Source organism: Anopheles gambiae, chromosome 3 (genome assembly GCF_943734735.2).
Source record: "Anopheles gambiae chromosome 3, idAnoGambNW_F1_1, whole genome shotgun sequence".
In the NCBI taxonomy this organism is placed as follows: domain Eukaryota; kingdom Metazoa; phylum Arthropoda; class Insecta; order Diptera; family Culicidae; genus Anopheles; species Anopheles gambiae.
Window position 1 is genome coordinate 10,920,892 of NC_064602.1, and position 13,047 is coordinate 10,933,938.

Here is a 13,047-nt window from a genome sequence, read left to right on the forward strand (position 1 = left end):
ATAATCGATTCCTTCATTTGACTGTTGAAATTGAATATAGGCGGTCCCCGAGATACACGGTTAATGGGGACTGAAAACGGCCGCAAAATAACGCGTATCACAAATTTCTGCGAAAATCGAATCTCGTAATTTCCAGTCGAAATATAACTAATTTTCGTGCAAATTGGCACGTAGGGGTTGGTTTTAGCCAATTGATGAATTATTTTGTATGACTCTGTTTGCATCCTGACTGAAATTCAGACTGAAATAATTTCAATTTTCACATTCAATTAAAAGAGGAATTATTTGGCATTCTACAATTGATCTGTCAAATCAGTACAGTTTGCTCAAAGAACTGTCAAATTTATAAAACCGCGTATCCCTCAATTCGCATATACCGTCTATCTCAGGAACTACAGTGAACCCTCTCTTATTTGAGAGGCGATGGGACTGTCGAATAAGAGGGGTTTTCAAATTAGAGAGGTTGAAAGTGAATGAAAGGTCCATACAAACAAGAAAGAGACAGAACATTTAGTATGCAGTCTTAACTGTTGCTATAGGAAACTGTGCATACGATTGCCAATTTGAGCATACATCATTCAATAACCATGGCAACACCATACACAAATAAGAGAGAGACAGATTTCAGAGGTTTTCCAAATTAGAGAAACAAAAATGTACCGGAAATCAAGGGACTGTGCAAAATGTTCAAATAAGAGAGGTTTTTCAAATTGGAGAGGTGTCAAATAAGAGAGGGTTCACTGTACCTGTATTGTGTATCATGAAATCCTAATAGCTATCATAAAATAATTCTCAATTTAAATTAACAATAAAATTGGATAGATTATTTTCATTGCAGGTACATCAAAGCTCAATAACCTATACACTCTTGCAGGCGCCCAGGATTGTGCGAATGTGTAGTGTGAACTTGGATGTGTGTGTGTGCGTTACTACACTATTTCTTCTCTGTTACTCGCACCCAAATTGGGTGTAGGGATTAGGTGGGCTTATTGGTTTGGCGGGAACGCCATATTGATAGAACATATGACAGGAGTTGATTCGATTCAAATTCGAGAATAACTTTCAGTCTTTTGAATGGAACTGTCAGCCAATTGTCGAGCATTCCATAAAAAGCATGTTAACTAAGAGCGTTTACCAGAAATAAAAAAAATCTACTTGAACTAACAGAACACACTACACATAACATTCAACAAACATCCTGGTTTCGGTAGAATTTCTCACAGCGCTGCACAAAGATAATTCCGAGCGAATGGCAGTGATGCCAAACTTCCGCATCACCCAAAATGACGTTTCTCTTCCCAGAGCCAGCCTAGACGTCGATAGCAAAATGTTACCTGGGAACCACATAACGAAGGTAACGGGGCGTCGCTGGATGTGTTGGTGAGATTGCGATCCCATCTCTCGCTCTCTCACTCCCTCAAAACAGGCCTTTATGCGCGATACGAAACAGCTCGTTCAGCAAGGAGCGAGCAGGAAGGCAAGAGACAGAGCGAACCGAAACGGGCAGCGCAGAGCACACACCACAGCGCACAGTGAAGTGTGAAGAAGCAGTGAAAAAGAAACACCTCACCCGTGTCGTGCGCGTAGGTCGTGTTTCGTTTCGTAGTTTTTTTCCTGAAACAATCGCTGAATTTTCAAAGGCTTCCTTAGTTTTTTCGTGACCTCGCCGCGCGGACCACGGGGAACGTGCGTCAACCTAGCCAAAGCACAGCGCACCAACCATCTGGGTAAGGTGTTGTGTGTGTGTGTGTTTCCGTCAGCACTTCCACGTTTTTGTGGCCGTTCTGCTTGGTGCCGTTCCTGTTCCTGTTCCGTGCCCCGCACACACGCGCGCGCGTCTCCCATTCCGCCCCTGCCAAGTGTCTGCGTGTGTGTGTGAGAGTGTGTGCGTCACAACCGTGTCCCACATGGACTCCGGAGTCGGCCAACTCGATGCTACCATCTCGAATCGGTAGTCAAACGTGAGTTTCTTGCATTTATAAAAAAAAATCGAATCTTTTTCCCCCCTGGTTCCATCTTGCATCGCGCTGCTGCTTGTGGGGGAATGTGTGTGTGTGTGGCTCCAGGGTAAAAAGGGTTGTTGCGTGTGCGTGTGCGAAGACGATGACGGAGAGAGGGAGTTGTGTGGATGTGCATGAGTGTGTGTGAGTGTGGTTTGCATATTGAACGGCAGCAGGAGCCATGGTGCGAGAGCTTGAAGTATATGAAGCAAATGCGGGTGACCTTTCTGGTGCGTAATTTGAAGCATCTTGTGGCCAAATTTCCACCCATTGTGCCGTAATGCGTCCGCTTTAGGTCATCACTGGCGCCACTGGAAGTCCTTCAAACGCTGTGGCAGAGTCCGAGCAGCCATCATTGGCTCTGTGTGTGCGGCTGCCTGCTGCGACGCAAAGTGCACACCCATACAGCGACAATCGGCCGCCATCATCGCATGGAAGTTAATTTCGGGTTGTGTCTCGCGGTCAGGTTTAATAAATGCTCCGCTCTGCCATCGAATGTGTGCGCTTGATTTAAAGCAGGTTAGGAACAGTGTGTTTGGGTGTGTGGAGTGTGTATGAGCGTGTGCGTGCACAGTAAAAGCCAGCAAAAGAGTGACGAGGGGGCTGTTAAAAGGAGCAATTTTTGACACAACAAAGGAAGTTCTCGGCTGGTCTGGATTAAACGTAGCCCCGTAGACGTGGTCCGTGCGTCTGTGTTGGTTGATGTAGAGGAAGAGAGAAGGAAGGGAGATGGGGCACATCATAAAGTGTAAAATACGCAATCAGCCTGGTCAGTAGTGTGCGTGTGTTACGGAACGCAAGGCTTTTACATGCGTACACAAACACACACACACACACACACACACACACACACACACACACACACACACACACACACACACACACACACACACACACACACATACAAATGCACACAGTCGCAGTCGGGTGGCAGTGCTGCCTGCCCTGAATTACATATGCGCGCTGACTGCTGCAGTGCTGCCAGCAATACACTTTGTTTCGAATCTGTCACTGAACGTTGTCAAACGCGAGATAGGATACGTGTTTGTGTGTGTGTTATTAGAAGAACAAAAAGCAACGTTAGAAAAGGAAGCAAATATATGCCCTGCGGGTGCGTATGTGTGTACCGTTTGTGAGAGGAAAAGAGACAGAAGAGTGTAGCAACGCACACACACACACACGTTCACGCAACACACTCGCATAACCCTGGGCGCCTGCAAGCGTGTGTGCGTGCGAAGTGTAGCAGTGTACGTGCAGGAAGCGACCGAATAGAACGACGGAGCGCCGCCAGGTAGCGCGAGCGCTGACCAAGAACTGACCCCAACACGACGGCAGAAGGCAGGCAGGCAGTCATATCATTGTATTGCACACGACCGAGCGCACACGTTTTCTGTCCCGAGGAACCATTTCCCAAGTCGTCTCCTCTGTCGCTTATCTCTGTGTGCCCTTTATTGTTGTGTTGTGCTTCATTGTGCAGTGCTGTGCGTGCCTTCCCGCTGCCTGTGTAGAGCAGGGCCAAAGATGGTGGCGGCGGCCACCCTTGTGTGTCGAAGTCGTAGTCGTTGCTGGTGACGACAGAGTGTAGTAGGCGGCGCTGTGGTGTGGTAAGGAAACGCTAACCCAAAAAAAAGAAAAATGCGTACAATCTCTCTCTCACTCAATCGTGAGAAGGTGTGTTTCCGTGTGCCAAAGGGAGTGTGGGGAGGAGCAGCAGCAGCCCCGCTGAGAGCGTCATGGCCCCAACCTCTCCAATCTGTGTATCGCTAGCAACGTGCGCGCACACCTGACACACACGGACATTGAACAATCGAACAAAATGACAGCCAAACAACAAAGTGTACGCAACGCCACAAGCGCAAGTGTGCATTTATTGGCAGCGGAAAACGGGTTCCCTCTGGTGCGATCGGAGTGAAAAATCAATCACCCATCTTAGTGCATGTTTAAAATGTGTCACAGATTCTTCTCTTCCTACTGATGGTGTGTTCTGCTCTATTGGCCATGACCAAGCGCGTACCAAGCGTGATTTGTGGTGTTTATCGCAGCTTTTTTTCTGCGTAACGCGCAATCGTGTGATAAAGTTGTGCGCGCGAGACCCCAAAAAAATGCTGGATGCTATCAAAAGTGGCAACTCACCTCGAATTCCGTTTCCACGAATGAAGGACTATGAATCACACAACACCAACAACAAAAAATGTCTCCCTGGTCACCGTGTGTGTGTGTGATTGTGCGGTTCCGAGGGGATGGCAGTGCACACAGCCCGTTCTTGGATTGTTCTGTGGTGGATCCAGGCACTTTGAAGGGGGGAAAAAGAGAAAGAGAGTGAGACCGAGAAAGATGTCAGTTTGGGGGGCATGGTTGTGGCCTTCTTTTCTTTTCGCTGCACTTGTCGGACATCCTTCTGTCGGTGGCGGGCCCCACCACCACGCAGCAGCAGCATCGAGAAACCGTGCCGCCGCGTGCTTGGGCTTTGAAATGTATACTTTTGTTTCATGGAGTGCCTTTTTTTCGTTTCGTTTGTTTTTCCAGCTCAGGCGTTTTTAGTTTTCCATCTTAGTTTTTTACAAAGGGAAGCCAACTGGACTGTGTTTCCGGGGGGGAACCTTTTGGCTGTGATGTACCTTTCCATCATCATCATCACCATCTCCCCATGATCGTAGTAAACGTTGAGGTGTGTGCTGAATATGGTAATAAAAAAGGCACTAAGCGAAAACACACTCGAGAGAAAGAGAGAGAGAGTTGTCCAAATGTCGCCCCGTGCTGGGTTTCCAACAAACCACAAGAAGATGCTGCAGGTGTTGTTGATGATAGTACCCAGTACCACCAGAGGCAGCACCCCCGGAAAGAGAAAAGGGAGGAAAAGGCGCTGTGAAGCAGCAGAAATGGCATATCAATTGCTGGGCGGCTTCCCTGAACCGTAACCGAGCAACGATCAACTGGCTGGTGGTCCGGTACACTCGTTTGAAACGGTATATATGCGGGTGTGTGTTTGTGGGCTCATCCCACAGACCGTGTGTGTGTGTCATGGTTTCCCGTTTTTGCGTTCCGTTGCGTCCCCGGGGGACTAACAGGTCGCTGGGGTTTTGACGCATTTTGGTTGGTTCAGCGAACAACCACGTTGGGCATCCTATTTCGTCATCTTCGACAATGGCTTTGGTAGGATGAACGTTGTGAAACGTCATGGACATTTGACAGTATAGGACAGTATTGGAAATCGTTAAGAATGTTGTAGCAATACGTAAATTCAAATGATAAGCACGATTACACATAGAAAAGTATGGGCCAAATCTTCCTGCGACTGTTTCAGCTGCTAAAGTGCAATCTACAAACCCCCAAGGAAACGGCGCCAATTGCTATGGCAACCACCTCCAAGGGGGGGACCATGGCTTTCGTCCACACACAGCATCTTAGTTTAATAATGATATCTGTGCAGTGATCCGGGCAGCAAATCTGCAAATGGTTACACAGGCTCCATTTGCTTGCAAAAAACCCCAAGAAACAATCGACGGGTTGGAAGTTAGTCCAGTTCGCACAGTGTGACCTCGCAAACGGAGCGGCGCCGCATACCCCCACACACGTTTGCATATTTCCTTTACTATTTGTTGCAGCATATGCAACGCCCCCCCACACAGTGTATGTGAAATCCTTGCCCCCCCGTGCGTTGTTTCCTTGAGACTTGAGACACACACGCGCTAGCGCAACCCGTGTCTTCTCCTCCTGACCCGCGCGCCCGTGCGTTCGTTTTGTTGTGTGTGATGTTATTGTTTCGTCTCCGGTGCGCGCGGTTGAGGAGGACGAAACGTGTTGGGGTCGAGAAAATGCAGACGATTTTAATTCAACCTCAGGGCGCACAGTGTTATGATCTGCAGAAGAAAAGTAAGCAGCGCGCACATGCCAATGCAGATGGAGGCCGAACGAAATTGCTGCCTCTACCCCACACGTGCTGTTGTACAGTTGATAGTGGTTGGTAGTGGTAGAGGAACGAAGAAGTGATGTGCAATTTTCTTCTCAGTGCACAAAGTGTACCACCAGCATCTCATCCGTTGTGTCCCGTCCGTCTATCGCTGTTTTAGCTCTGTTGGGCACAGCACCCCCATCCGTGTAACCGTGGTTGTGTGGGATGTGGGTGGGGAGTAAATAGTGTGTTGTATCATTCGATTCTCGTGTCGCAAATGTTACTGCTTCCACTTCATCCCCCCAAGGTGAAGAAAAACTTGGTGATGGGCCGTTGTTTAGTGCTCCATCCTCTCGGAGCTGACGATAGTTTCGCACGTGTCGCACGTCAGTTGCGCGGATTCTACGGCAGTGAAAATAGTCGAAGCATGTTGCTAATGTGCACGAAATACGCCTTTGCAAAAACGAACGATAATTCGACACACACACACACACACACACACACACACACACACACACACACACACACACACACACACACACACACACACACACACACACACACACACACACACACACACACACATGCTCTGCCACCAAACACATTCGACGAGACGCGCTGGAAAAAGAAAACATTTTATTCGCTTCTCGTTGGAACGTAGTTACCTTTGATTAACAGTCTGCTTGTTTTTTTCTCTCTCCCCCTTTTCATTTTTGGCACAACGATTCCGGCAACAAATGGATGTAAAACTTCAACCCTTCGCGAACAACGTGGTGTGTGTGTACTAAAGGCGTGAACCGTCCATTTTGTCCGTGAGACAAACGGCAGGGCAGCAGCAGCAGCAGCAGGATCATCCGCTCCGGAGCAGTCAAAAGAGCGGCAACGACGACGGGGCGATCGCGAGTGGCAGGTGGAGGTGCGCAGAAGAGGAAGACTAAATCGTAACAGCCCAGCAAGGAGGACGAAAAGCACGTGGCCGCGTGAACTAAAGCTTGGCTAAAGCACTCACACACATCCCGCTAACACCAGAGTCGTCCACTGACGCCACTGCAACCACACAGACACCACCAGTCATGGAGCTGCGCGTTGGCAACAAGTACCGGCTCGGGCGGAAGATCGGTTCCGGCTCGTTCGGGGACATCTATCTCGGCACGAACATCTCCACCGGCGAGGAGGTCGCGATCAAGCTCGAATGCATCAAGACAAAGCACCCGCAGCTGCACATCGAGAGCAAGTTCTACAAAATGCTCCAGGGCGCGGTCGGCATCCCGACGATCAAGTGGTGCGGCTCGGAGGGCGACTACAACGTGATGGTGATGGAGCTGCTCGGCCCGTCGCTCGAGGATCTGTTTAACTTTTGCTCGCGCCGCTTCACGCTCAAGACGGTGCTGCTGCTCGCCGACCAGATGATCTCGCGCATCGACTTCATCCACTCGCGCAGCTTCATCCACCGGGACATCAAGCCGGACAACTTCCTGATGGGGCTCGGCAAGAAGGGCAACCTGGTGTACATCATCGACTTCGGGCTGGCGAAAAAGTACAAGGACTCGCGCAGCATGTCCCACATCCCGTACCGGGAAAACAAAAACCTCACCGGCACGGCCCGGTACGCCTCGATCAACACGCACCTGGGCATCGAGCAGTCGCGCCGGGACGATCTCGAGTCGCTCGGGTACGTGCTGATGTACTTCAACCTCGGCACGCTGCCCTGGCAGGGGCTGAAGGCGGCCAACAAGCGCCAGAAATACGAGCGGATCTCGGAGAAGAAGCTGTCCACGCCGGTCGAGGAGCTGTGCAAGGGGTACCCGCGCGAGTTCAGCCTCTATCTCGCGTACTGCCGCCACATGGACTTCATCCAGCGGCCGGACTACTGCTATCTGCGCAAGCTGTTCCGCACGCTCTTCCACCGGCAGGGCTTCGTGTACGATTACGTGTTCGACTGGAATATGCTCAAGTTCGGGCGGCCGAACCTGAACGCGTTCACCAGCATGAAGCGTGGCCAGAGCCGGACACCCAGTGCCACCCAGAACGAGCAGCAGCAGCAGCAACAGCAGCAGCAGCAGGTGCAACAGCAGCAGCAGGTGCAGCAGGTGCAGCAGCAGCAGCAACAGAAGCAAATCGCCAACACCACCTCGGTAACGACGCCGTCCAAAGTGGCCGGTGGCGGCGGCGGTGTGGTAGTAGCCGGCGGCGTCAACAGCGTCAACAATGCCAACAACAGCAGCAGCGTCGGTACCGCGCTCGTCGGCAGCCACGCGACCTCGGGCGGCGGCGTGGTCGGTGGCAACAGTGCGGCGACAGCGGCGGCCGTAGCGGCTGCCGCCGCCGCCGACAAGAACAAGGAAATGTCGCCCCAGACGCGCCACCTGCTGCAGCATTTCATACGGACGGAGCTACAGAAGGGCCAGCCGCCGGGCGGGGCGGGTGGAAGCGTGCAGCAGCAGCAGCAACCGGGCGGCATGGTGATGGGCGGTGGGCCACAAACGCTCGGCGGCCAGCCGTCGGCACACAGTAACAACATCAACAACAACAGTGGCGTCGGGGGCGGCGACCCGAGCGTGGATGCGGCGGTAGTGGCAGCTTCCTTCTCGCGGCACGAAACGCCCGAGCGCCGCTCCTCGATTCGTCTGCGCGGGCAAAATCTGGACGCACGGAATGCGGAATAATATTAAATGTTTCTCTAATTTGTTTACTTCCATCCCGCGCGCGCGCACACACACACCCACACTGTGTCGATGTTCAAACTCGACACGCTCTGGACAAACACACACAGAGGAATACACACGTTCTAAAGAAGAGAGTAGAAATCTGTTCGAAATAGTTTTTGGTGATGTTTTTCTACAAAAAAATCAATTGCTTTTTGAGTTTTTGAATTTTGTTCTCTCCATTGCTCCGTTGGGTCATCAGCATCTATCTCCCGAACAAAGTATCCCTATAAAATGTTAGGTCAAAAAAAAAAAAAAAACAATGGTCCATTTCTCCAAACAGATTCCAAACAAATTTACATCATAGTAGGTATCGAATCAGAGACAACTCTCAAAACCAATCACCTAGGTAACCAGTTAAACGCGCAAGCAAAGGAGATAAACAGACGAGCTGTGGCTGCTTCAAATGTGGGGTGGGGGATAACAAGCGAACACACAATTAGTGATTGTGGAATTAAGGATGATACCGCGTTTGGTACGATATTTGGCATCTATGGATCAGTAGGGCTAGGACGTAAAAAACCGTTTTGCTCACCGCTTAGAAGCTCTCGCGCGTGTGTTGCTGTGAGCTGCGTGCGTGCGTTCGTGCGTGTATGATAGGAAGAGGAAACATGATGTGTAAGTAGCGCGCATACGACTACGCTACATGCCTAGCAAAACTAGTAAAACAAAGTAGAGAAAAGGGAAGTAAAAACGCGGCACACATAAGTAGAGAGAGGTTGATTTGCAAGAGAATTAACGCTCGCGCGCCAGGACAAAGTCACTGTTCTTTATTTTAAAGGCATGTCGACTGATAATCCGATCCCCCTCCATAAACGTTTTGGAGTTACACACAAACAAACAAACAAACACACAAACACACAACCACACAGTTAAAGAGCAACACAGTGCTCTACTACCGCGCAAGGATTAGAGGAGGAAATCGCATAGAAAAAAGGGGAAAATCAATCAAATTATGTGAACTTTTTCCTAGGTCATACTCGCTTGTATGTTGTTATTTTATTGTTTTCTTATGTTTCGGTAAACTCATTGTGAAGAGAGAGAGCGAGAGAGAAGAAAAAAAAACCAATGCCTGTGCACGCTTCTGTTGATTATTTCCTTTACGTTTCCGCATTGCCCATACATGATCTTGTGCTGTCTTTTTGTATCCTTCTAGCGTGTTCCTTCAGGTAGAGTTGTGTGCACGCGATCAATTTGCGTCACGCTCACTTGATCATTTACCGTCAGGCAGGAACCGGACGGACAAAACGCGCGATCCTTTTTTCGTTTTTTGTCTCAGGATTAAGTGCGCGCTTCGTTGTAGGTTTATTATTTGTTTGTTTTTTTTTTTTCATGTGATTGCAATGATCAAGACGTTGCCACTGTTAAGAAGCGCATTTTTTTTTGCGAAGTTTGCTAATGAAGAGCTTTCACTCCATCTCCACCCACCCCCAAATCACACATACACACGCGCATCGTCGACCAATGCCAATGAGTGGACACTAGAGAGAGAGAGAGAGAGAGAGATGAAACGAAGAGAAGGGCCAGACAAGAGAAAAGAGACGGCATAGATAGTTGTGTATAAAAGCAAGGGCGGGCCGATGACGATGGGAGCAAAGGATAATAGTAATGTTTAAATGAATTTAGCCAGCCAATCCTGCAAGGAAGAAGGTAGTTGGCAACAACGTGGCATTACTGATGTAAAAAAAAGAAACCCCCCGGTGGAGAGGATATTTAGGCTAGGGAAAACAATATGTGTTGTGGGAAGAAAAGTAATCTTTTGGGGTGTGAGTGTGGTGTGTCCAATCGCCCCACGAAGAGCAGCTCAGTATGTGGCAATGTAGCAGGGGAGAGCGAGCAAAAAAGAAGACGCCGTTAATGTGACAAGTGATAGTGAAAAATATGAGGTGTGTTTGTGTGTCTGTGTACTACTACTACTACTACTAGTGCTCTAGCTCTAGCTGCTGCGCCTGATGACTATTAAGAAGAAGAAAAAAAAGGAAAACAAAAGCTTTCTCTCTGTTCTCTCGAAAGTAAGTCTGTAAACATTTGAATGGGGATGGGTGGAGGAGAAGACGGAGAAGAAAGGATATATGGAGAGTGTTCAGTGTGGTGAAGGTTTAGCTAACTTTGACTGCGACACAGCCGTGCAAGCACAGCAGGACAGGAAGAAGAGATAGGTGTGTTGCTGTATGTGTTAGACTTATAAATAGGCAAAAGAATGCAATGGATATAGGAAGTGAAGCCCACACCACGTGGTACGGTGGATTTAGAATATTAAAGTACACGTGAAAGATGATACACAACAACAACACACTTATACACGTTGGGAAGAGTGAAGAAGCTGCTTGAATATGCGATCCCACATTTCGTCTTGCATCATCTAACGTATGATCCAGTTTAGCGTGTTATTGTGACTATATACTAAACCAGAAACTAAACACAAAACAAACCATCAAATGAAAAAAAACAACTAAACATACAACTATACAACCTTTACACAGCCAGCGGCAGTAAGAGCCCGAAATAGAAGCAAACTCAAACTCAAACTAACTTAATCGTCATCATCCCCGGCTGTAGCGGTTTAATACTAGGAACAGTACTGAATATCTACACCTACTAACGAAGCAGAGTGGAAGAGGGATAAGAAAAACCACTTCCCACGCGTACAGCAACAAAAACAAGTAACAACAACAAGATAACAATTTACAGAAGTAAAAAAAAAAACACACACACACAACTTATACATTATATATACATGTGTATGTAGGTGTAAGGCATAACAGAAGCAGAAGGTGTAGAAGCATAAATAGTGCAACGAAAATGAATTACTAGCAGAAGAAGAAATTTAACTGTTTTTTGGGGGCGAGTGGGGATGAAAAAAAGCATCGATCCTACAAACATAAACCCCCGAGGCAGCCCCCCGGCATAGTAAAAACGCAAGAAAAAAAAACACATTAAACAAAAACCACTCGATAATCCCCTTCGGTGTGGTTTACATTACGGTTACTTTAAGTTTAATAAGTAGACCAAGGAGAAGAAAACAAAACGGAAATCGAGAAATATGATAAACAGGATGCTTTTTTGTGTGTATGTGTTTGAAAAACAAACACTAAACGGTGGAAGCAAGCTAAGTATGACGACTGCAAACACACACACACACACATGATGTTGGTGGCGAAAAACAGAAAATATTGGGTTTAGATTAAGGTGTGATAATGGAAGGATGGCAAGGAAATGAAAGGAAGCGATGTGAAGAAAGCTAAAAGGAACGTTAGTATAGCGCCACACACCTGTACGGCGAAGAAACACGCTGAAACAACTGAAAAGAGAGAGAGAGAGAAACGAGAAGGGAAAGGAGAGGGAAAAACATAACGAAACACACACACACACTCTCTCTCTCTCCTTCAATCAACAGCTGCATACAATACACAATACATAAATTACAGCATAAATAGTACGATCGGGATCGGGTGCCTGTGCAATTGATGGGTTTTCTGCATGCGTGCGTGACGAATGAATGTGGTTTACCGTATATAATTAATAGCATTACAAAACAATGGCGCCAGGACAGTGGCGCGTGTGAGTGGACAAGGAAGAGAACGTAAGAAATGAAGGAAAGGTTGTTGCGCTGCCCACCACACGTGTGTTGTTGGGCGCGGGAAAGGGTTCAGATGGCTGAGTTCGTGTGTTGGAAAGGACGGAAACGAAAGGAGAAAAGAAGGACAAGAAAAGGAAGTAATGACATTTAAGAATATTTAGTAATTAGTAACCATCGTAAAGTGAAGGAGAAGAAAACACACATTACAAAACAAGAGAAACAAACAAACAATATACATAAACACTAAAAAAAAAACTAGAAGTGGATAGAGGAAAACAAAAACACACTACTGATAAAAAGAAATGAAAAAGAAAGTAAAGTAAAACGGAATGTGTGTTGCACTTTAATGTGCAAATGGTAATAGCAAAACAATTACAGCAGCTACAAAACAAACAAACAAACAAACAAAAAAAAATGATAAGGATCGAATACGTACACAGAAGAAGGAAGCGAGCGGCTCAAAAACCCGCTCAACTCCGTGGCTTGGAATGAGATGATAAATGGAGAAAGAGTAGAGAGAGTAGTAACGCTTGCTTGCAGGCAGGAGAGGCAACATATACAGACTCATATACATTACCCTTTATCGAGATGGATCGGCATCCAAGCCCGCGGAATGGGAGAAGATAAGGAGAGCGGGCGTGTTGTGGGTTGACAACAATGGGACAACAACCGCGCACCACACACTCTCCTGATCTTCAACAACGACCCGGACGCGGCTTGGAAAGGAATGGGACACACTACCAGCAGATGCAGATGGGAAAACAGAATGAAGTTTCGCTATAACGATTGAAGAGAATAAATCATGTAAAACCGATATTATGGTAACGTTGTGGTGTGTTTGTGATGTTGATTTCTATTGCTCGTGAAAGA

At 47.7% G+C, this 13,047-nt stretch overlaps 1 protein-coding gene across 7 annotated transcripts; it reads left to right on the forward strand.

Moving 5' to 3' along the window:
- The first annotated feature begins 1,384 nt into the window (after positions 1 to 1,384).
- Positions 1,385 to 12,991, forward strand: LOC133393382 (casein kinase I-like). Of its 7 annotated transcripts, none has more exons than XM_061658179.1 (2): positions 1,385 to 1,961; positions 6,683 to 12,991. In XM_061658179.1, exon 2 carries the CDS (start codon positions 6,966 to 6,968, stop codon positions 8,556 to 8,558), a length of 1,593 nt encoding a protein of 530 aa, XP_061514163.1. In that variant the 5' UTR covers positions 1,385 to 1,961; positions 6,683 to 6,965; the 3' UTR covers positions 8,559 to 12,991. The 7 variants fall into 7 exon arrangements, with proteins under 7 accessions (XP_061514163.1, XP_061514165.1, XP_061514164.1 ...); XM_061658181.1 differs by having other exon boundaries at positions 1,447 to 1,727; XM_061658180.1 differs by having other exon boundaries at positions 1,463 to 3,604.
- Positions 12,992 to 13,047: the final 56 nt, after the last annotated feature.

What these genes read in the sequence shown, in the direction of transcription:
- LOC133393382 (XM_061658179.1), top strand. Translation starts at nt 6,966, where the DNA reads ATGGAGCTGCGCGTTGGCAACAAGTACCGGCTCGGGCGGAAGATCGGT.